Source organism: Lepus europaeus, chromosome 18, assembly GCF_033115175.1.
Source record: "Lepus europaeus isolate LE1 chromosome 18, mLepTim1.pri, whole genome shotgun sequence".
In the NCBI taxonomy this organism is placed as follows: Eukaryota; Metazoa; Chordata; class Mammalia; order Lagomorpha; family Leporidae; genus Lepus; species Lepus europaeus.
In genome coordinates, this window is record NC_084844.1 from 47,259,187 (window position 1) to 47,284,491 (window position 25,305).

The 25,305-nt window shown below is 44.1% G+C and overlaps 1 protein-coding gene across 5 annotated transcripts in view; it reads right to left on the reverse strand.

Moving 5' to 3' along the window:
- The window catches only part of SMG6 (SMG6 nonsense mediated mRNA decay factor), a 261,478-nt gene that overhangs the window by 187,061 nt on the left and 49,112 nt on the right, over positions 1–25,305 (reverse strand). For all 5 annotated transcript variants that reach the window (XM_062175680.1, XM_062175681.1, XM_062175684.1 and 2 more), the window contains 2 exons: positions 10,467–10,528; positions 532–677 (listed from right to left, as the gene is read on the reverse strand). In XM_062175680.1, coding sequence (XP_062031664.1) covers positions 532–677; positions 10,467–10,528 — 208 coding nt within the window. The remainder of the gene's footprint in view (positions 1–531; positions 678–10,466; positions 10,529–25,305) is intronic.

Here is a 25,305-nt window from a genome sequence, read left to right on the forward strand (position 1 = left end):
GTGTTTCAGAATGCACACTAGTATACTAGTCTAATTCTGGGTCGGGGAGATTTTGTGCTTCCAGATTTGAGTCACCAAAGCTCATCAATTCTCTGTTCTTGCTCCCTGGCAGGCTCCCACAAGGGATATCCCATAGGGAACTAGACTTTTCCATATTGAACAAACAGGGTACATGAGTCCAGAAACAGCTATTCCCAATCCCTGCCAAGCGTATGGTCTCTGCAATGAAACATTTCAACAATGCCTCTCCCCTGGGAGAGGCTCTGGGTCTGCAGCCTCCAAGAGGCCTTGCTGCTGCCTTTAGCATGGCCAGATGTGTAAGAGCATCTCTGGGTTTGCAAATTAAGCTCTATACCCATGATTCCCTCCTCCCATCCCACTCAAGCACTAGAGTCAGAGATTTTGGAGAAGAAACTAAAGATCCAAGCAGCAATGGTGGAGAGGGCAGTGTGTGTGTAGCGGTATGGTAGCACAGGAAGGAGGCAAGATTAATTTCTATCTGTAAAGAGAAAGAAACTGGACATTCCTTACCTTTCAGCTGGGAGTTATGTACAGCAAACATGTTGATGGTCATAAGCTGCAGCATACGGATACTTCCAATAGGAGAGGGGCTGTGCTGCAGTAACACCTGGAACTCCTGGAGGACCTTCTCAGCCACTGCAGGGAATGTCTCCATCCTGCAGGTAACAGCAAGCCCACTGGTGAGGCATAGCCCTGAGAGCACTTGGTGTAGACAGACAGACACACACACACACACACACACCTCTCTCTCTCTCTCTCTCTCTCTCTCTCTCTCTCTCCCTTTTTTCCTTCCTCTTAAAAAGCAGACAACTAATGCCCAGGACATTTCTTTGCTATTTTCACAAACTTCCTTGGTATCCTGTGATTTCGAACAAATTTGAGAAAGAATAAAGCATTTGGGACTCAGAGATGGAAACAATGCAACTCTTGGATAAATCATTATGAGTTATTCTGCTTTGGTATGCTATTTCCTAACCCCTGGCAATCACCGGACTCAAGCTGATATTAAAGATTCTCTCTCTGAAACAAGCAGCTTTTCTAAATAGTGAACAAATTTTCTTACAGTCCCCAAACTCTCTGGTATGAAAACTGTATTCTATAAAAAGAGTTACATGAATCTAGAGAGTCTTTACTCAGAATTTACTTCAGGAAACCTGACACAGTTCCACTGTTGTCTTCTTAGGTGTGATCACACTAACTGGCCTACTGAAAGATCCCTAATCTCCCCTTGAAGAGTCCTAGACGTAAGACCCCAATGTCTGTTTCCATCTTTCCTACATGGCTGTCCTACCCTCTCACAAGCCTCCGTTCATCAGGGTCTGTATGTTTTCAGGCCAGTGGAAATACAATGCCCTGGCCAACTGCCACTCCCAATACAGGAAGAGCCTGTAACATAGGGAGGCAGAAATCCAGCCAGTGACCTAGGGCTCCTAAGGAGAGGTCATTCAAGCCATTGCTTGCCAAATGTGGCCACTGGATCCTAAACAGTGGTGCATGCCTGAAGCTCCTTTGGCAATAGGGACAAACCACAGTTGAAGTCCTCAGAAATAAAAAAGCAAATTCAAACTTAGTGCTAGAGAGAGAAACCAGGCACACTGGGCCTTAGGACCATGCCCAATGAACAATTCGTGGTCAGCAAAGTATCTTTTATCCACCCTCACCCCCTCCCCAACCAAATAAACTACTCACGGTACACTAAGGGGTTGGATGGGGAATGGCTCTAGGCTGGATTAATAAATGGCTTTTAGAAAGCCACATAGAAGGGAATCCTTCTCAAAAGATGTAAGATTTTCAAGTCCTAAAGAAAGGTCCTTCTAGTTTCACTATCACCTAGGCCCTTTCCCCACTGAAGAGTACCCTCCCCAGATTAGAAAACTCCAGAGCTTTCTGGAATTTTGGCAATCGTCATTCTTCACCCTTGGATGGCAACTCCTATCTTGACCCTCTAGTGCCCAGAAGTCATGCCGCGGCTATGGGTCAATTACAGTTTACATTCCAATTCCCCTCTGTTGAGCTAGCCTCATTTTCATTGGTACAAAACATGCCATGCATCTGTCCCCCCACAGCACAGGCCATTTCAAGTGCCTCCCCCCAAACAAAACAAAACAAAACTTTTTCTTTTTTTGTCCTCTAAAAAGTTTCAGAGCCGTTAAAACTCTTGGTAGATTTGGAATGGCAGAGAGTGATATGTTTGGGGCTGGATTGGATCCATTTTTCCCCATGGGCTATAACAAAGGTTTCATTTTAAATCCTGACACTGTGCAGCACTCTTTCTGGTCGGAGGTGGGGAGGGGGGCTAGCACTTCTCATTACGAGAGTAGCAGAGTTCACTCTGCTTGAAACGCAGCCACACTGGGCGAGTCTCAGAGCCATGTGTCTCCGTGTTGAAAGGCGGTAGAGAGCCAGCACAGAACGACAGGACAGAGGTGTCACGTGGGCCAGATGGTCTGAGGAAGCCTCTTCCCCAGGGTGGGAATTGAAACAGACCCATTAACACTCCCTGGGTCAGAATGAAGTCTCAAATGAGCAGCTGGTCAAACATCCACATTCTCTTTGTTAAAAAAGTCTGAAAAAAAACAAAAACAAAAACCACTCTTTGCCTTGCAACCAGTTCAACATGATCAAAACAAAAGAAAAAAATAAAATGCATAAAATATAAGTTGAAAATAACTTCAAATGTGAGATGTGAAAGAATGAGGATCTACTCAGGCAATCAGTTTTGTTAGGCAATAACTGAGGGAAACACAGAGTAAAAAATTTTCCTCCTGAGGACTCAACAACAAAGTCTCTGGTTACCAGTTTTGTCACCAACATGCTGTCTTGATTTTGGCCCCAGACTACCTGTAAGTAGTTTTATGTTTTTCTCTTTGAGGAAATCATCTTTGTTCCACCCTATTTTACAAAAAAAAAAAAAAAAAAAAAAAAAAAAAAAAAATCATACTAAAACTGAGATAGTGATGGTATACAATCTATGTTTAGGAAAAAAGCCCACAAAATAAAATCATGTGTTTTTATGGGCACATACTCATAGCATGGCATGCAAACTTCAGTAAACAGGTTTGCAGAAACATATAACCTGATGTCTAGTATAAGGCACAGGGTTGGAGGATAGCTGAAAGAAATTTTAGCCTTAGCTGTAATGTTGTGTTTGCATAAGGATTTGGGGGCATTACTTAAGTAATAATTATAAAAATTTAGCCAACAAGAAGAAACTACAGTAGCCAGCAGCAGTAGAGGAGGAAGATGAAAAACACAAAGCACAAAAGACAGTCATTTGTAACAGCAAAAACCTGGGAGCATCCTAGAATGCCCAACACAGGACATAACTGGGCTGACATCCACATACTGAATACTATTGCTGTAAAGCTATATTATGTTTTTAATCATGTGGGGGAAAGTTCAATATATATTAAATGAAACAGTTTTAAGGCAAGTTAGTACGATCTCTTTCTATTTGTAAAAAGTAAGTAAGTGCGTGTGTGCAGTACACAGAGAAAAAGACTGAAAATGTATATACCAGTGGTAATGGTAGATAGTTACCTCTGAGCAGTAAGAGGACAAGTAATTTTTTTCTTTCTTGTTTTTTGTGATTTTTCTAAATATTTTACAGTGAGCACTATATGGTAAGAAAAAAGATCCCTCCAACAATGAGTATTTAAAACATTTGTTAATTTCAAAAATAAATCAAAACACAGATATTACATTTTTTAAAATTCTAAGTCCAAAATAAATGTCAGTCTTTGAGTTTCAAGGGAATTTACAGCTGTGCATAGGAGAGCAAATAAAGACTAAAGCGATAACTTCAACAGCAAAATTATTCTATTTGCTACGAATCAAGAGTCTACAACCTCTCTCAGTGGATTCCAAGTGCAGGTCTGATCTGCCTCCCCCAAGGAAAGCGCCAGTTAGGAGCCATATGGCACCCTGACTGAGTCTTCCGTCCCTATTCTTAAAACTGCAGAAGGGACAATCATTTCGCTGATTTAAGTGGCTGCCTTGCGAAGGGATCTCTGCAGACACCTTGTCTTGTTTGAATAGCAGTTTCCAGAAACCAATCTTTCAGACAACACTGGAACCTAGACCCGAGAGTGAGTCAGACAGTGACTAACGGGGCAGCACCGATCCCTCAGACGCTGAGGAACACAGCTGGGCCAGACAACATTCTCCGTGGAAAAGAATCAGGCTTCCTAACTTTTCTCAACTTCTTAACCTTTAAAAGCTAAGCAAGATAGGAGCAATTCAGGAGCACAAAACCAAAACCAAAAATCAACAGCACAGGACAGAGTGGAAATGAGAGAAAATGATCCTAGTGCCATACAACCTAAGGACTGGAATGGACCTCAGAGATCATCTAGTTAAACCACTGATAAGGAAACTGCCACCCACAGAAGCTTTGACTTGTTTACTCCCGCGGTCCTAAAACTAGTAAGTGGTGAATAACAAACTCTTCCTGGCACCTAAGCTCATCTAAAGTGCTGACCCTCTTGCCAGCCGCTGCTGAGTAGGAGGCCGTGTCTGGCGCACAGTAGGCACTCAAGCATTTGCTGAGGCAATGTGGAACATGAGGCACAGAGCAGCCCGAGACGGTGAGGGCAGTGCCGGGTTGTTCTCGGGAAGTTGGGCGGGCGGGACAGTGATGTGCCTTCAGCTGCTCCCCATTACAATCTCCTCAGTCTTAATTCGTTTTCAACGCCTCCCACATTTCACATCTTCTTGGTAATTAGGCAACAGTCCATGATGTTGTGTGTGGCTTGCGCTCCTTGCTTTTCTAGTCTTACAGACTTCAGCACTCTTCCCCCAGTAGAAATGTTATTGCTGTTCCTGCCTTCCTGAGTAAATCTGAGGCTCAACTCTCTGTTACCATCAGGAGAGTACAAAAGGAACTCTCATCGAGGGACTGGAGTGCCTAAAGTTAACATCTATTTTCCTCACTGAAAGCTACTATTACTCATTTTTATAAAGGTGAAAATGGCTTTGTCTTGACAACAAAATGTTGTATAAGGAATGAAGAGACCTTATACAATGATCTGAACCACAGTAAACCATGTCAGGCAAATGAGATAACCTATTGTTTTCTAAACCCCCCCAGAGAAGAAAACTCCCAATCATAGTCCCTCTGAGAAATCTTCTTACACCTAATGCAAAGCTCTCCAGCTACAACATAAGCCTGTTTTACTGTCATCCCATAAAAATCTGGTTATAATTCTTTTATATTTAAAAACAGGGCACCCTACAGCTGTCTCTATATAAATATTTTACGTTAATTTTATTAAGATTAATTTTGGCCTCCAGATCTTTTTCCAGGTTTTCAATCATTGGTTCTTTTCTAAACTTCCTCTAAAATATCTGTGTTTAAATATAAGAATTTGAAAAAGAGGTTGGGGGAGGGCCTAATTAATGCATAACTTAATAAAAACATATGCTAAATATTCCTTCATTTGGGACCAAGATTTATAACATTTTTAGTCCTAAAAGTCTCTGGCAGAGCAAGAAATACCTAGAATAGTGGTTCTCAGAAAGGGACAATTTTGCACCCCAGGGAACATTTAGCAAAGTCTGAAACATTTTTAATCACAACTCAAGAGGCGAGGTGTGCTCCTGGCATGTAGTCGAGAGAAGCCAAGGACACTGCTGAACATACTTAATTCAAAGGAGAGCCCAACAAGTTATCAGCGCAAAATGTCAATAGTCCTGTCTTACAGCAACATGACACAAGAAAGAATGAACAAACACGGGAAAAGGAAAACAAGGAGAGAAAACATCAAGTGAAAAGCTAGTGAAAAAAAATAAGAACTAAAAAAGACCACAATAAGGATTGAAAGCACCATCAGCTGCTATCTGGAGTGCAACACAACAGTATTTCCTGCTGTGATGTCTTGTGTCATAAGATCAAATTGAAGTCACCTAATCCATTTAAAAAATGTATTTATGGGAATGGCACTGTGGCACAGTAGGTTAATCCTCAGCCTGCAGTGCCAACATCCCACATGGGTTCTGGTTCTAGTCCCGGCTGCTCCACTTCCAATCTAGCTCTCTGCTATGGCCTGGAAAAGCAGTAGAAGATGGCCCGGGCCGGCGCCGTGGTTTAACAGGCTAATCCTCCACCTTGCGGCACTGGCACACCAGGTTCTAGTCCCAGTCAGTGCGCCGGATTCTATCCTGGTTGCCCCTCTTCCAGGCCAGCTCTCTGCTATGGCCCGGGAAGGCAGTGGAGGATGGCCCAAGTCCTTGGGCCCTGCACCCGCCTGGGAGACCAGGAGAAGCACCTGGCTCCTGGCTCTGGATCAGCGCGATGCGCCCAGGAGAAGCACCTGGCTCCTGGCTTTGGATCAGCACGATGCGCCGGCTGCAGCGGCCATTGGAGGGTGAACCAACGGCAAAAAGGAAGACCTTTCTCTCTGTCTCTCTCACTATCCACTCTGCCTGTCAAAAAAAAAAAAAAAAAAAAAATTAAAAAAAAAAAAAGAAGAAGAAGAAGATGGCCCAAGTGTTTGGGCCCCTGCACCCACGTGGGAGACAGGGAAGAAGTGCCTGGCTCGTGGCTTCGGATCAGCCCAGCTCCAGCCATTGCAGCCATTTGGGGAACGAACCAACAAAAGGAAGACCTTTCTCTCTGTCTCTCCCTCTCATTGTCCCTCTCAAATAAAATAAATAAAATCTTTTTTAAAATTATTTAATTTGAAAGTCAGATGGGGGCCACTGTTGTGGTGTAGTAGGTTAAGTATCCACCTGTGGCTCTGGCATCTCATAAGGGCACCAGATCGAGTCCCAGCTGTTCTACTTCCAGGCCAGCTCCCTGCTGATGGCTTGGGAAAGCAGTAGAAAATGGCCCAAGTACTTGGACCCCTACACCCACACAGGAAATCTGGAAGAAGCTCCTGGCTTCAGATTGGCCCAGCTCCAGCCGTTATGGCCATTTGGGGAATGAACCAGCAGATGGAAGACCTTTTTCTCTGCCTCTCAAGTAAATAAATAAATCTAAAAAAGAAAGAAAGAAAGTCAGTCAGAATTAGAGAGAAGGAGAGACAGAGAAATCTTCCATCCATTGGTTCACTCCCAAAATGGATGAAACAGCCGGCACTGGGCCAGGCTGAAATCAGGAGCCAGGAGCTTCTTCTAGGTCTTCCATGTGGGTGCAGGGCCCAAAGCACTTGGGCCATCTTCTGCTGCTTTTCCAGGAACATTAGCAGGGAGCTGGATTGGAAGTGGGGCAGCCAGGACCCCAATCAGCACCCATATGGGATGCCAGCTTTGCAGGTGGCAGTTTAACCCACTATGCCACAACACCGGTCCCCTACTTGATCCATTTTAAAGGAAAAAATATATATTTATTTATTCCATAGGCAGAGTTACAGAGAGGCAGGGGTAGAGTGAGTGAGAGGTGTTCCTCCACTAGTTCACTCCCTAGATGGCCACAAAGGATGGGGCTGTGCTGATCTGAAGCCAGGAGCTTCTTCTGGGTCTCCCACATGGGTGCAGGGGCCCAAGCACTTGGGCCATCTTCTACTGCTTTCCCAGGTCATAGCAGAGAGCTGGAAGTGTGGAGCAGCTGGTACTCAAACCGGCGCCCATATGGGATGCCAGCACTGCAGGCGGTAGATTTACTTGCTACACCACAGCGCCGGCCCCTGATCCACTCTTTTTTTTTTTTTTTTTTTTTTTTTTAAGATTTATTTACTTATTTGAAAGTTAGAGTTACACAGAGACAGAAGGAAAGGCAGAGCGAGGTCTTCCATTCCACTGGCCGCAATGGCCGGAGCTGCATAGATCCGAAGCCAGGAGCCAGGAGCCTCCTCCAGATTTCCCATGCGGGTGCAGGGGCCCAAGGACTTGGGCCATCCTCCACTGCCCTCCCAGGCCATAGCAGAGAGCTAGATCGGAAGTGGAGCAGCTGGGACTTGAACCGGCCCCCACACCGGATGCCGGCACTGCAGGCGGCGCACCCCGTCCCCCCATCCATTCTTTAAGCAGCTTTACATCATTCACTAGTGACTGGCTTGGGTCTACTACAACCTATTCAGTCATTCTCTCCAGTCTTTTCACAATCCATTCAATCTTAAGATTCATTCATTCATATCTTAAATATTAACTGAGCACCTCTTATAAACCTAGGTACAGAACAGCGTGGCAAAAACTTGCCAAGGTGGAGCTTACACTGGTGGGTAGAGGGAAGCACAGCATGCAAGAGAGCGAAGCATGGATGCATCTAGTTTCTTTTTCCTACATAAATTACTTCACAATTATTTTGACTGATAAGAGGTTCACCTTTTGGCATGTCTCCAATTTTCCCAAGTTATTTCAAATAAAAACTCCCCTCCACCATGGGCATTGTGGCGCAGGTTAAGCCACTTCTGGGGAGGGCAGAATCCTATACTGGAGTGCCCGGATTCATTCTCGCCTTTGCTTCCTACTCAGCTTCCTGCTCATGTGCCTGGGAAGCAGCAGATGATGGCTCAAGCACTTGGGTCCCTGCCATCCATGTGGGACACCCAGATGGAGTTCTTGGCTCTTGGCATCATTGGTCCAGCCCTGGCTGTTGCAGCCACTAGAGGAATTTAACAGCAGAAGATCTCTCTCTCTCTTTTTTTAAAGACTGATCTATTTATTTGAAAGACAGAGTTAGAGAGTTAGAGATAGTTAGAGAGAGAGAGAGAATGAGAGAGAGAGAGAGAGAGAGAGAGAGATCTTCCATGTACTGGCACACTCCTTGGCTGGGCCAGGCTGAAGCCAGGAGTCAGGATCTTCACCCTGGCCTCCCATATGGGTGCAGGGGCCCAAACACTTGGGTCATCTTCCACTGCTTTTCCAGGCACATTAGCAGAAAGCTGCATTGGAAGTGGAGCAGCTGGGTCTCGAACCATATGGGATGCTGGAACTGCAGGTGGCAGCCCAACCCGCTAAGCCACATGCTGGCCCCATGGAGATCAATCTCAATCTCTATCTCTCTCTCCTTCCCCACTCCAACCCCATCACTCTGCCTTTCAAATAAATAAATCAATAAATCTTTAAAACAAAACAAAGCAAAATAAAAAGTCCCTGGGGCAAGCATTTGGTGTAGCAGTTACGATGTAGCATCCCATATCAGAATGCCTGCGTTGGAGTACCAGTTCCATTCCAAACTCCAGCTTATAATATGTACACTCTGGGAGGCAGCAGCTTATGGCTCAAGCAGTTATCCCCATCACCCACATAGGTAGAACTGGATGAGGTTCCTGGCTCCAGGCTTCAGCATGGCCCAGATTCGGCTGATGTGGGCATGTGGGGAATAAGCCAGCAAATGGGATTTCTGTCTATTAAATAAATAATAAAAGGGAGAAAAACAAAACAAAACCTTGCCCCTGCAATGGCCATCACCATCACTCTTGCCCAGACTGATGCCAAATGAAATGCAATAAAGAACGCTTCTAGTTCACCATCCATGGAACAATGTTTCTTCAAGCAGGCCAAAGCCTTTCAGCTTCTCAACAAAGCATAAAAGTTAAGTGGAAATTACACAGCTCCTCTTCTTACTAAAGAAGCCTCCTAGAGCATTAATGGACAAGCGTACAAAGTTATGGCAGACAGGGAAAGGGAAGCACTGACAACAACTGGGGTATTCAGAATCCCAAACAGATCCCTTCCAAAGGTGGCTCACAACAAACCACTCGCTTGGATACAATTGCCATCTAGCAGGACCTCTGTGGAGAACTGCCACCTATTCCTTCCTTTACTCTCCTGTACCGAGAGAGAGCCTACACAAGAGAGCCATCAGCACACATCTAGTGTGTTGTGCAAGCATTATGTCAGGAGTTAGGAGCACTAATTTTCACAGTGAGGAAAAACTCTGAACCACCACAGAATTCTCCAAACTTAACCACTTCCCAAGGATTAAAGAAGTACAGTAATAGGGCTATGCACACACTACCCTCCCTGAGATTTATATGTGAATCCATGCTGGAGGATGACACTTTACAACAGTCTTGCCATCTACTGAGATAAGCAATATGGTACAGGAAACTGAGCAGAGAAGGAAGGGGTAGGGGTCGAAGGACATGGAGGAAAGAAAATGAGGGAAGATTTGTGGACAGTGTTCTCCCCAAGGAGGATCCCTGGCAGTGCACCCAGGGAATTAGCAGGACTGCCTCGAGGAGTGCACTAGAGACTGGGCCGGAAGGCAGAGGAAAGAAAAACCCAGAGGGACTGGGGGTGGGGACTGGGAAAAGACTGTGTTTAAGGGGGGTCTTAGTAGAGGTGGAGAAAGAACAGACAGAGAGGTAGCAGGCAATATTTCCCTAACTTCATGAGCACAGTAGGAGAGAGGGTGAAGGGAAGAGAAGAGAAGGTGGAGACCTCTAAGAATTCACACCCTGTGCCCTCAGTTACAAACACAGTCTAGTTGCTAACAATATTAAATTCCAAAATGACTTGTAATGTAGGAAAATAAAATAAACATCCTGCACACTTACCCAATCCGGGTAAACAGCTTCCCATGGGCATGGAGAAAACTGAGGATGAACCTTTTGTTCAGCTGCATGGGAAAAAGGGAGAGGAGAAAACAATTAAACTTTCCCCAGTTTCCTGTTACTGAACAGAGTCCCCAGTGACACAATAACCTGGCCAGGGCCTAAGGGGTGGGCACTAGGGATGGGAACCAAATGGACATGCCCAAACTCTCACAGAGATCAGGGCACATGCCCAACAGCTGCCGCTCAGCTGAGGCAAGATGAGAGTAGGCTTGGTGAGCGAACAGCGCCCTCTGCTGGCAGTGGTGCCTGTGTGCAGGGGATCAAAGAATGAACTGGTAATAATAAGCAGGATATAAAGATGACTACTGCTTTCTAAGATCCAGAGTCACTCTGGCTCCTTAATCATAGAAATGAACTCTGACAGAAGGAGGTTAACAGTAATTTTGGATAAATCTCTTTATCTTATTTATGAGCTCTTTTCCTACCTTTCCAGGAAAGCAGGACTCTTCTTTGATAATCAGTGATAAGATAACCTACCACTAACCAGCACATCAAATTGTACATCATAAACTTTTAAAATTAGAGTTCAAGTGCAGGCATATGGCCTAGTGGTTAAGACAGCAGTTAACATGACCATGTCCCACATCAGAGAATATGGGTTCAGGGGCAAGGGTTGTGGCATAGAAGGTAAACCCACCACCTGCAGTGCTGCATCCCACATGGGTGATGGTTCAAGTCCCGGCTGCTCCACTTCTGATCCAGCTCTCTGCTATGGCCTGGGAAAGCAGTAGAAGATGGCCCAAGTGCTTGGGTCCCTGCACCTATGTGGGAGACCTGGAAGAAGTTCCTGGCTCCTGGTTTTGGATTGGCCCAGCTCCAGCCATTGTAGCCATCTGGGAAGTGAACCAGCAGACGGAAGATCTCTCTCCCTTTCTCTCTCTCTCTGCCACTGCCTCTCTGTAATTCTGCCTTTCAAATAAATAAATCTTAAAAAAAAAAAAAAAGTATCTGGGTTCAGTGCCTGGCTCTAGCTCCTTACCCAATGCAGATCCTGGGAGGTAGCAGTGACGGTTCAAGTAGTTGGGGTCCTACAATCCACAAGGGAGACCTTGACTGAGTTCCTAGCTCCCAGAGTCAAGCTCACCAACCCCCACATCACTGCAGACCTTTGAGGAGTGAACAAGCAAATGACAACATGCTCTCACTTTCTCTCTCTCTCTCTCTCTGACTCTCAAGTAACTAAAAAAATAAATTTAAACATAAAATAAATGTGGAGTTCAAGTTCCAGGTCTGGAGCTGAAAATGTCTACAAGAGCCAAGGCATGAAGTAGGTTCATTGGGATAGTAGCAATCTATGGCTATTCCCCACTCGTTCTAGCCAAATTCTCTACATATGGGGCCCAAAATTGGAAACTGGAATCTGGATTTTTATGTGAAACCCTCTGGCTTTAAAATTTTGTTTAGTAATAAAAAAAAAAATCTAAACATTAAGCAAGTCCCGAACACATACTTGCTAGTCATATCTGTCTGACCCATGAGCCACCAACTTACAAACTTGATCCAAAGTCCTAAAAAATCTATTTCCAACAAAATGAAGAGTTCCCTCTGAGCAAAACAATTCAACTCCAAAGTGGAGACTATCTAAATACCAGATGTCTTTGTCATCTTCCCTGGTCTCCCAGGGCCCTGTAGTCAGCCAGGAAGAAGAGTCAAAAATTTATAACTTTTCAAATTTGATAGACAGAGTTCCTATCAGTCAATACATTCCTCAAATGCCTGTGATGGTTGTGGCTGGACTGGGCTGGAGTCAAGAGCTAGGAACTCAATCCAGGTCTCCCATGTGAGTAGCCAACACCCAGCTATTTCAGCCATCACCTGCTGCCTCCCAAGGTCTGCATTAGCAGGAAGTTAGAACCAGGAGCAGAGTCAGAACCTGAACACAGGTACTCGGATATGGGACACAAGCATCTTTTTTTATTTTTTTTCTAACGGCTTATTTATTTGAAAGTCAAAGTTACAGAGAGAGAGGGAGAAACAGAGATCTTCTACCTCCTGGTTCACTCTCCAGATGACCAAACAGCCAGGGCTGAGCCAGACCAAAGCCAGGAGCCAGGAGTTTCATCCAGGTCTCCTACATGGGTGGCAGGGGCCCAAACACTTGAACCATCCTCTGCTGCTTTTCCCAGGCCATGAGCAGGGAGCTGGATTCAAAGTAGAGCAGTCAGGATACAAACCAGTGCCCATATGGGTTGGCAGTATTGCAGGAGGCAGCTCTACCTGCTACACTACGGCACTGACCCCCAGGATGCAAGCACTTTTTTTTTTTTAATAAAGATTTCTTTATTTTATTTCAAAGGTAGGTAGAGTTAGAGAGAGAGAGAGTCAGAGAGAGAGAGAGGTCTTCCACCTGCTGGTTCACTCCCCAAATGGCCAAGATGGCTGGAGCTGAGCGATCTAAAGCCAGGAGCCAAGAGCTTCTTCCCAAGTGCGTGCAGGGGCCCAAGCACTTGGGCCATCTTCAACTGCTTTCCCAGGCCATAGCAGAGAGCTGGATCAGAAGTGGAACAGCCAGGACTCAAACTGACACCCAGGCGGAGGCTTAGCCCACTACTGCCACAGCGGTGCCCCGATGAAAGCATCTTAACAGAAGTTTTAACTACTAAGCCAAATGCTGACCCCAGGTCAAAAAAAATTTTGATCTAAGCAGGATGGTTAGAGCAAGTAACAGTCTGTCACCCAGTCTGCCCAACATGAAATATTCTTTGGTTTACCCCCTTGTAAAACTATGGTGGTTCCATCTATATATGAAATAGGTTAATAAAAGGGGGTACACATTTCTACCTCACCAATGACTTTGTCATCAAACTACATATAGGAATCAGTCTTTATTTTTGCCTTAAATGACTTAATCAGCAATTCTAGCTCAAAATTGATTTCTATAGTTAAAAAACTCAGGATACTTCATTAAAGATAGTCTGTCTTTAGAGCAAAGTGAGTCAGGGCCAGGGATATTGGGTTCTATCAACTGAAGGGAAAGGTGAGGAACAGCCTCAAAATAAATTGCTCTGTGCTATTTTGATGATAGTGGCAAAACCCAGGTTAGAATGCAGGTCTCTAGAGCTACTAGCAAAGGAAGATGTGAGAAACAAGGACCTTCCTGCCAGACTTGCGTTTGAATTCCACATCTGCCATTTACCTGCTGTGGGATCTCAGTCAAGTGATGTAACCTCCCCAAGCCCCAGTTCTTTCTACACTATGGAAATATGTTAACAGATTGTTTAAAAGGTTCAATTAGGGAGCCGGTGCTGTGGCGTAGTGGGTAAAGCCACTGCCTGCAGTGCCGGCATCCCATATGGGTGCGAGTTCAAATCCTGGCTGCTCCACTTCCGATCCAGCTCTCTGCTATGGCCTGGGAAGGCAGTAGAAGATGGCCTAAGTCCTTGGGCCCCTGCACCCATGTGGGAAGACCCGGAGGAAGCTCTCGGCTCCTGGCTCTGGCATAGTTCAGCTCCAGCTGTTGCAGCCATTTGGGGAGTGAACAGCAGATGCAGGACCTTTCTCTTTGTCTCTTCCTCTCAAATAAATAAATAAAATCTTAAGGAAAAAAAAAGCAAGAAGTCAAATGCTAACAACTGGAGAATCTGGGAGGATATGTAGTTCTCCATTATTCTTACAACTTTGCCACAGGTATGAAATTATTTCAAATAAAAAGGTAGGAATATACAAATATACATCCTCTATTTCTCTATTTTTTCTTGCTTCTTCAAGAGGCAGAGACAGAAAGTGAGCTCTCATTTGCTGGTTCATTACCCAAATGCTTACAACCAATACAGGAACCCAGAACCCAATCCAGGTCACACATGTGGCAGGCAGGAAGCAAATTACTTGAGTTATAACTGCTCTGTCCCAGGATCTGTATTAGCAGGAAGCTGAAGTCAGGAGCTAGAATCAATCCCAGATACTCTCATACAGGATAAAGGGATTTTAACTGCTAGGCTAAATACTTGCCTCTCTATTCCTATATTATCTCACTTCTCATAGCTATTGGTCATAAACTGGCTAGCTCATTCACAAGCAGAAGGAATCTTTTATGAGATGGTTACATTATTCCTATTTAAATGTAAAGGGTACAGGAATAGAATGATACTAACCCATTTCATTCAAGCCTAATACCATTCCCCCAGTCCCAAAACAACTCAGAAATTTAAGCAATTTTAAACCAGTAAATGGCAGAGTCAAAACATGAACATCTAATTTAATGGTTAGGATGTCTGTATCCCACATAGAGGTGCCTAGGTTCAAGCACCAGCTCCCTGCTAATGCACATTCCTGGGAAGCAGAAGGTGATGATGCAAGTACTTGGGTCCCAGCCACCCATGAGAGACCTGAATTTTCACGGCAACTTGCTATGGACTGGCCAAGTCCCAGCCTTTGTAGGCACTGCATTTAGCTGATGGGAGCGAGCGAGCTATCTCTCTCTCTCTCTCTCTCTCTCTCTCTCTCTCTCTCTGCCTCTCAATTACAAATAAAAACAAAAACCTTGAATCTAGTTCTTTTGATTGCAAATATAGTTTTCCTTTTTTTATACTGCATCTATCTCAGGAAGAGAAATGGTGAGTTCATTCAATGAAAGGCTGATGAAGAAGAAACAAGATACCTAAAAAGTAGTTTAAGTTTTAAGTTCTCCTTAATGATTGAGTGGGAAACTCAAACCACCATATTTTCTGGAATAAAACATGAGCCCGCAGAGGCTTTGTAACATCATGGTTCTACCTATACTTCTCAAAGATCTCTCCTTTAGGGTAGCAGATAAAAAATACCTAATTATCTGAATTAAGTAATTCAGCTATCTGGTAAAAAAGTGGATTTCAATGTACTGTTTTTCAACTAAATGGGAGTGAAAAGAACCTTATGAACTTTTTTCAAACTACACATTATCCCTGATCTTGGTTAATGAGAACCACTGCTTCATTAAGTATGAGTATCTATCACCCTAAACACACCTTCTCTTTATTGTCATCAATATTACTTCAATACAAAAAGAAGTTTAAAATGTAGATGCATCCAGAAGATAAGGCACAATACATGGAGGGAACAGATCTGTTACGTGTTGATCAGAATGGGCCTAAACCACAATCATAGGTGACAGCATCAAGTCAGCAAGCACCGAGTCAGAACATCTAGAGAATTCTTAACTGATACCAGTACCACAGTCAGGGAAGACTGAATCTCAGCTTCCTCCCTCTTCCAGGGATTAGCTTCCATTTCTGAAGCTGTTTCATTTGAACGATACATCTTCATTGATGGTCTTGCTCAGGAGGAGAAAGAAATGCTACACCTCAAATTGTAAAACTATCTGCTTCCAAATATCCCTTGCACATTTATACTTAGTGTTCACCAGAGACTAAAAATGCTTCTGGATATAGGACCCTGGGAGAGTGCTACAATTATTAAAGGCCCCCCTGGCTCCTAGTTTATGACCAAAACCAATTAATTCACTGTGGATTCCTGAGCTTAAGCCAAAGAGACACAGATGGCAGTGGTTGGATGGGTAGGACTCTGGACACTCCCAATAAAGTCTGCCCTGCCATCAACTGTGGGATACACTAAGTAAAATGTTTTGGGTTATTCCTCAACTGTAAAAAGGAATCTCTACCACAGACATATCTAACTCTGAGTTGAAAGTTTCATATGAAATGAAGTAATACAAATCAAAGCAGTCTGAGGAGTATATGTTTTATATAACTTGGAAATCATAACTCAGAATTGGGTCTAGATGTTTTATGAACCTCGAAGCAAGGAAGGAGAGAAATGCAGAGTTACAGAGAGACAGAGGGAGAGAAAGGAGCTTCTTCCAGATCTCCCACATGGGTGCAGGGGCCCAAGCTTTCCCAGGCACGTTAGCAGGGAGCTGGATCAGAAGTGGGGCAGCCAGGACCCAAACCAGCACCTATATGGGATGCCACCTTGCAGGCAGCAGCTTTACCCACTACACTACAATGCCATTCCTCTATTTTTATATATACAAATATTTTTTAGAACTTGGTTGCATTTTAAAGAGGGGCTTATTTTCTTAGATATGAAACAACATAGGTAGAAACCCAATTTCAACTTATGGGAAATTTAACTTGTTAGTAAAATGTCCAGGGCTTTCAGAGCATCTGACCAAGACCCATTTATCAGTCTCTGTAAAGCACCGAGACCACAGGGTGGAGGAGGATGTGGGTATATTGGTAAAGTTGTCTGTATATTACACCCTCATCCTTGTGCTCCTATGCCAGGAAGAAAGAAGAACAAACCAACAAGACTGCATCCCATTTGCCAAAGAGTTTACAGTCTAAGAGCAAAGATAAACAGTCCGTTCCCGACCTGCCAACTTCCCATTTATGCTCCAAAACCTAAGACAAGGCTTATCAACTATAAAGCTGCCAGGAGGCACTGTGTTTCCCTTACTGTCACTGCACTTAGAAAGGGAAAGTCCCAGAGGTGGAGGGTGAGATCTAAGACAATGATAAGGAAAGTGAGGAAGGGGGATCTGGCACTCAAAATGTGGAAACTTACCAGTAACACAATAATTATTTAAGAGAGACTAAAGTTATTGATACTTTCAGCATTTCTCTTTCCAGGAGATAAAGAAGGAATTAAAGGCAAGCCAAGTAACAGGACTCAAATGTCTTGTAGGAAGACAGAGTAAATCATTATCAATCCTCAAATCTTTGACTTGGACCAGTGAGCCGCACCTGAGGTACAGCAGGGATAGCGATTACTCCTCACCCTCTACTTTCTCCACCCCTGAACTGTCCTGGGCAGAATGACAGCTCAATTAGCTGTAATTAAGCATGAGCTCCATGTATAGATGCTCTGCTTAGATGGCTGGATCTCAGCCAAGTGAACTTAAGTGTAAAATGTGCCTTTTAAAATCAACTCTTGGAACCAATGCACCCCTTGAAAGAATGGTTCTCAGACTTGCACTGCAGGTTAGTGCTGTCTCAACAAAGTCTGACACATCATTAAGGCAATTCACCTACTATTACTTTATTATCTCTCCTAGTGAAAACCAGCAGACTGAAGGGAAATTGGGCTAAATGTCAAATCAGCAGTCAGCTACAGAAAACGCAGCCAGTAAACACAGGGACAGCTGAGTTCAGAGTACCTGGCTGGCTCTCAGGAGGAAAATCAGCAGCAGGTATGAAGAAAAGGAGTCACAAATATGTATTTATTGCTGTGTGGTTACTGGGGAGGAGGGAATAGCACAGAATGGTTTGAGCAAAGACCACCAATCTCAAAGTAGAAAACCCGAACTCAAATTTTGGTTATATTATTTATTTTCTATGTAACCATTGGCAAGTCATAACAACTTTCTACAGCTGCTTTGTCAACTATAAAATGAGAAGGCTGGGTGACATCAGTGTTGGTGATTTTATAACCCCAAGTGATTGTACCACCTGAACAGCTTCTGCCAAAAATAACAGATTCCCAGAGCAGGCATTTAGCCTCGTGATTAAGATGCTCACATTCCACACCGGACTGCCTGGGTTCTACTCGACCACTGCTCCTGATTCCAGATTCCTGCTAATGCAAACCCTGGGAGGCCATGGTGACAGCTCGAGTAACTGGGTTCCTGCCAACCATGTGAGAAACTTGGATTGAGTTTCTGGCTCCAATCTGGGCCCAGCTCTGGCCATTAGCAGCATTCGGGGTGTGAGCCAGCATAAGAGAACTCTGTCCCTATGTATTTCGCTCTCTAAAAGTAAAAAATAATTTAAAATAAATTTTAATGTATAGATTGCTCAGTCCTACAAGAATCAGAATTCTCAGGAAGAAGTAAAGGGAACTTCTAATAAGCAATTTTAAAGGTTTCCAGGTGATTCTGGAACCCAGCCAGATTTGGAAGCACTGAGCTGAATCAGGGGTTGGCAAAATACAACCCACATACCAAATCTAGCCTGCTACCTGTTTATGCATGGCCCATAAGTTAAGAATGGATTTTACCTTTTTTTAAAAAGTTGAAAAAAATAGAAAGAAGAATACTTCATGTCATGAAAATGATAGGAAATTTAAAATCAGTGTCCATAAATAAACTTCTATTGAAACACAGACACACTCACTGTTTACATATTATCTGTGGATGCTTTGCTCCCACAAAGTCAAGACTGAGCAGCTACGGCAGGGGGCCTGAAATATTTACTAACTGGCCCTTTACAGAAGAGTCTGCTGATTCCTGGGCTGAATCACCTACACCACTAATGTGCCAGGAAAGTTTTACACTGCACAGCTCCTGAGGACTACTGCACACAAGTACTGAAAACAGCAAGGACTCTTTACTTGCTAATAAGTAGATGGGGCAGTAGTGAGAAGTGGAGTTTAAAAGAACCCCCAGTCCTGGAACATCCTCATATCCACCCACTTCTTACCATCTCAGGGGTATCACCAATAGCATTCCTTATAGTGCTAAAAGCCCATAAGCATATGATTCTAACAGAATATAATCTTTCTCTCCAGCTTGTATACAAGCATCATCCTATTCCACGATAGCACAAATGATACCAAATAACAGACTGCTGCTCTCAAAGCTTTTGAAATCAAACACTCCAATGGCTTCAGAGAAATAGAAATGGGGCTCTCCACATTTCCGCCATAGAAGCCACCATGGGACTAAGTGACAGGGTGGAAAGAGAACACACCTACGCCAGTAAAGATTTCACTTGGGCCAAAAGGCCTCTAGACATTTCCCAAAACACCCCTAAATCAAGGAAAAGTGCCAAATTAGGATTTATGAATCCCTTGTGCTGGGATCTGACAATCTATGGCAATCAACTCAAAAATGCCACCAGCTTAGCATGTCAAGGTATATAGAAAAAGAGAGAGAAAGTTCAGCCAAAGGGCAACACTGTTGCTCTGACTGGGTTACTTTCTGAATGACTCTTCTTTCTGACTCATCTCTCTCAGTGCCTGGGAACTCTCATACCCATCAACCCCAAAAATAAGGGAGCTGGGACACCTTGTGTGTACACCATAAGAAATGAGAAAGAAAAAGAAATGGGTGAAGCTGACACTTTATGATCAGGTAAGCAACCAGAAAATAGTTCTCTAAGGGCATATAAACAGGCACAAATTCATCTTATAAGTGAATGGGTCAACAAGCTGTAACTGAGGGGCCACAATGTCTGCCTTTCAAATAAATAAATATATAAAATATGAGGTCCTTTTCATACTACTGGTTCATCCATTTACTCATCAAATAAAACAGGTATGATCCATGTACAGAATACTGCACAGTGAGCAAGGTAGAAACAATCCTTGCTGTGTTAAGTGAAACAAAGAGTGCCATGATAGGAAAAGAACAAGATGCAACAGAAAGACACAGCAGGTGCATAACAGAAGTAAATCCTCTCAGAGGAGGAGACCCTAAGTTGAAACCTGACAGTTGAGGAAATTAATCAGTTGATTTTGAGAGAGCAGGGAGTCACGCCTTGGTGTGTCATAAGCAAAGGGAGCAGCATGTGTGACAGTCCCCAGAGTGGAACACTACACTGGCATGGTTAGATGACTTGACTCTGTGAGAGATAGCTGAAGAAGCAGGCAGGGTCAAGCCGCAGAAATCCTGGTAACAGTGGCCGGCGCCGTGGCTTAACAGGCTAATCCTCCACCTTGCGGCGCCGGCACACCGGGTTCTAGTCCCGGTCGGGGCACCGATCCTGTCCCGGTTGCCCCTCTTCCAGGCCAGCTGTCTGCTGTGGCCAGGGAGTGCAGTGGAGGATGGCCCAAGTGCTTGGGCCCTGCACCCCATGGGAGACCAGGAGAAGCACCTGGCTCCTGCCATCGGAACAGCGCGGTGCGCCGGCCGCAGCGCGCCTACCGCTGCGGCCATTGGAGGGTGAACCAACGGCAAAAAAAAAAAAGGAAGACCTTTCTCTCTGTCTCCCTCTACTGTCGCCTGTCCCAAAAAAACCCAAACAAACAAACAAAAAAAAAAAAAAAAAGAAAGAAAAAGAAATCCTGGTAACAGAGATGGATCTCATTTAAAGCCACTGAAGCAACAAGGACAATCCAACATTTTTGAAGGTCATTCTGGGGGGTGGCACTGTGGAGCTGCAGGTTAAGCTGCTACCTGTGACACCAGCATCCCATTGGAGCAGTGGTTTGCATTCCAGCTGCTCCATTTCCAATCCAGCTCCTTGCTAATGTGCCTGAGAAAGCAGCAGACAATGGCCCTGCACCCATGTGGGCCCCTACACCCACGTGGGAGACCCTGAAGGAGTTCTAGGCTCCTAGCTTTGGCTTAGCTCTGCCCTGGTGGTTGTGGCCATTTGAGGGGTGAATCAGTGGATGGATCTCTCTCTCTCTGCAACTCTGCCTTTCAAATCCTTCTGGTTGTTTTAAAACATGTAGGGTTTTGGTGGGTAGGAGGGTTGGGTGGGGACAAATGCACAGAGGACCGGAGACAAGGTAGGAGACTCTTGCTGAGATGGCACTGGCGATAGAGAAGAGAGGAAAGACAGACAATCATTCTATACTTGAGACAATCATGATCCCAATGGTTCTAGTTTCAAGTAACTTAATTTCAAGACCAGCAGTGGCCCAAACAAGTATGAATCTTTCTAAAGACTTAAAACTCAATGAAACACTGATTTCATTTTCAGAGACAATTTAGATGCTCTTAGTTTATTTCCTTTCAATATTTTTAATTGTTTTCATTTCCTTTCATATATTTTTAAATAATTTAGCATTAGGTGTGTACTAAGTACCAAACACAACAAATGACTGGTAAGAACCTATTAAAACCTATGGACTTGATAGAGGCTAAACAGATTACCCAGGTAGTATATACAAAAAAACTCACAAGAATAACAGGGCTAATATAAAAACAGTGTACTAATATTAATGTTGCAAGGAAATAGCATATTCATGACTATCTCTGAGAACTTAAATTCATCTCTTTATGGAGGGTAATTTGGCAACTCAAATAAATACAATTCAAAGGCAATCAGAGTTCTGTCAGGATTTAAGACGAGTTTTGTTCAGAACCTTCTATGATGACGGTAACCACTGGGTGATAAGCTAGTATAATAAAGATGGCTAGTGTAACTGAGGAGCTGAGTTTTATTTCAGCTTATTTAATTAAACAGTCACGTACAACTAGTGGCTATCTACTGGTAAGCACAGCTCTGGACTGTGATCTCCTTCACTGAGATCACATTTCTCTATCCAGGACACAGAAATTATCAAGAGGTGATAAATGAATAGAGAGATGAATGAGTCAGATGGTTGGCTCCAAAAACTAAAATACCCCTAGAATTTTCAACTATCCATATGGTTGGCACAGAAGAGACACTGTGACACTGAAATAGAGCTCAGGGGCTGGCACTGTGGCACAGCAAGTTAAGCCTCCAACTACAGCACTGGTATCCCATATGAGCTGCTCTACTTCTGATCCAGCTCCCTGCTAACGAGCCTGGGAAAGCAGCAAAAGATGGCCCGGGAGTGTGGGCACCTGTATCCACATGGGAGATCTGGAAGAAGCTCCTGGCTTCAGTCTGGCCTAACCCTGCCCGTTGCGGCCATTTGGGGAGGGAATCAGTGGATGGAAAACTTTTCTCTTTTTCTATTTCTCTCTGTATCTCTGCCTTTCAAATAAACAAAAAATAAATCTCTTTAAAAAAAAAAAAAAGAAATGGGGCTCAGTTAATGGGAGCAAAGTACTCAAAGAACCTATCTATCTTATACTGTTACTACTCTACCCAATTATATAACCTACACAGAAGGCAGTGTTGCCTGACACTCAATCTTTTTTTTTTTTTTTTTTTTTTTTTTGACAGGCAGAGTGGACAGTGAGAGACAGAGACAGAGAGAAAGGTCTTCCTTTTGCCGTTGGTTCACCCTCCAATGGCCGCCGCGGTAGCACGCTGCGGCCGGCGCACCGCGCTGATCCGATGGCAGGAGCCAGGTGTTTATCCTGGTCTCCCATGGGGTGCAGGGCCCAAGGGCTTGGGCCATCCTCCACTGCACTCCCTGGCCACAGCAGAGAGCTGGCCTGGAAGAGGGGCAACCGGGACAGGATCGGTGCCCCGACCGGGACTAGAACCCGGTGTGCCGGCGCCGCTAGGCGGAGGATTAGCCTATTGAGCCGCGGCGCCGGCCATCAATCTTAACTCCAGAACTACACCTATCAGAAGCTTGAGGGCAGCCCTCCAACTAAGGATAGGTGGACCTTATAGAACTGGTTCTATACTTTAACAATTAAAAGTACTCCAAATTACTCCAACACAATTGAGATGCAAAGGGCTTAAGTTTCTACAGCTCAACAAAACGAAGTGTCACACTAAACCAACTGAATAATAGTAATAATGAATTTTCAGCTAGCCATATGGTAGGCCCAGAAGAGACACTGTGACACTGAAATAGAGCTCAGGGGCTGCTGCTGTGGCACAGTGGGTTAATCCTCTGCCTGCGGTGCTGGCATCCCATATGAGCACCGATTCTAGTCCCAGCTGATCCTCTTCCCATCTAGCTCTCTGCTATGGCCTGGGAAAGCAATAGAGAATGGCCCAAGTGCTTAGGCCCCTGCACCCATGTGGGAGACCTGGAAGAAGCTCCTGGCTCCTGGCTTCGGACTGGCCCAACTCCACCCGTTGTGGCCATTTGGGGAATGAACCAGCAGAAGGAAGACCTTTCTCTCTCTCCTTCTGTCTGTAACTCTATCTCTCAAATAAATAAAATATTTTAAAAAATAATAATAATGGTCAAAAACTATGTATTGGGCACAATTCTAACCAGTAATGTCTATTAACATCTATTAACTCAATGAACTTTACAACAATCCTGTGAGGTAAGCACAGTTCAGGAAACTGAGCAACTGAGCGGTTAACTGACTTGCCCAAAGTCACCAGGCAGTCTGGTGTCTGAGTCTGAGCTCTTTGTCTTTCACCTTTAAAAAAGGCAACCTTTCAGCAAAACCAAGACAGGCAGACACTGGGGATGTTTATATAAAGACCAAAAGCTAAAGCATACCCAAACAAAACCCACCAATGGTCCCAGCTTTCATTCACTGAAAGACCACCAGGCCAAACAAGCTGAGAAGTCCTGCAGATTAAGGGAAGTATACACTTGCAGTCCAGATAATATCATACAAGTTAGTGGAAGCACTTAACAACTGCGCAGCACGACAATGCCAGCAAGAAGAGTTATAAAAGTCAATAAAAGCTTATTTTCCATGGCAATAAAATCATAAAAATCCTAACATTTTTCTAGATAAACCCACAATCTGCTTGATCAATAAGGAGAGCATTCTTCAAGAGGTAAGAAGGCATACATGTGGCATTCACATGCTATAATCAAAGGACCGGGCACAGTCCAGAAAAATATCTGAAAACGACCTCTGCCTACCCACCTACAACAATACAGGAAAACCTCTGACTCTCTCAGGAAAGGGAGGAGCAAGAACTAATCTAAGAACCCGAAGGAGAATGAAGCGTCAGTTAGAGGCAGATGTGGTTACAAAGATTTCACAAACCACTCTGCTGTGGGTACCAAAAAGCAAATAATCAGCATACAGGGAGCTCTGGCAACCTCGCGCGAGCTTCAGATTTAAGCAAGGCACCAAATAAGGGAAGGATTCTGGCGCATCAACTCCTAGGAAAAGTGTTTCAAGTTAAAAATGGTTATTCAGGTTTGGATGTGAACTCCTGTATCTGCTCTTTATCAACAGAGGCAACTCTACCTCACTGGCAGCTAGCAAAAGAGAGAGAAAAAACTGTTAGAACAAAAATGGATTACACAAAGACAACAACATGGCCCAGTACAGCCTAGCATTTACCTTGACACCAAAGACAAAGCTGTAAACACAGCAATGCAGAAGTCCTGAGATTCCACATCTGAACTGAACCAAGTGCGTTCAGGAGCTAGCAGGCCATGATGTCACTTCTCCCCTCAAAAGCCAGATAGTTCAACATTAAGGCTGAAAACCACAGCACTGTTGGTGAGAGACTGAGTTTCACTGTGGCTGGAGGCAAGGCCTACATCCAGCTGGTTTTTGGTCAGTCACATCTTTTCTGTTCTAGTTCCCAGACTCAAACTATCTAGTTCAAAAAAACACAACAAACACCTTTAAATTTCTTATCTTTTATCCAATTATTTATCTTCCAAGATCTCCCCTCATTTTCCTGATCCTCTCTCAATAGTGAAAACCAATCTTAACAGGCAGACCATCCTTCTTGATTTATTCACAGTGTGCCTTTCCCTGTTTCTGTGACCACCAAAAATACAGGAAAAATTTGAGTTCAGAGTTAAAAGGGAAGAAAAGGATGAAAGTGACAAAAATGAAAAAACTATAAGTATGCTCAGTTTGTGACAATTCATCAATCTATATGTGTATATGTACTTTATTGTCCTGACCACTATAATATTGTAGTAATTTTTTTAATTACCACAATCTTTTCTATTATTCCATAAAAAGCCTTTATTATCAAGTTCTTTGCTCATACATCCTAACCCCAACTGCAGAAAGCTGCACTGGTAGTGGGTGAAGTTGCCACCTGCAATGCCGGCATCCTTTATGAGAACTGGTTCGAGTCCCAGTTGCTCCACTTCCAATGTAACTCCCTGCTAACATGCATGGGAAAGCAGTAGAAGATGATCAGAGTGTTTGGGCCCCTGCCAACCACAGGGGAGACCTAAATGGAGTTCAGGCTCCTGGCTTTAGCCTGGTTCAGCAGCAGTTCCAGCTATTTGGGGAGTGAAACAGTGGATGGAAGTTGTCTCTCTCTCTCTTTCCCCCCACCCCCACCCCCATTCCCCACCCCTCTCTCTCTGTGACTCTGCCTTTCAAATAAATAAATGT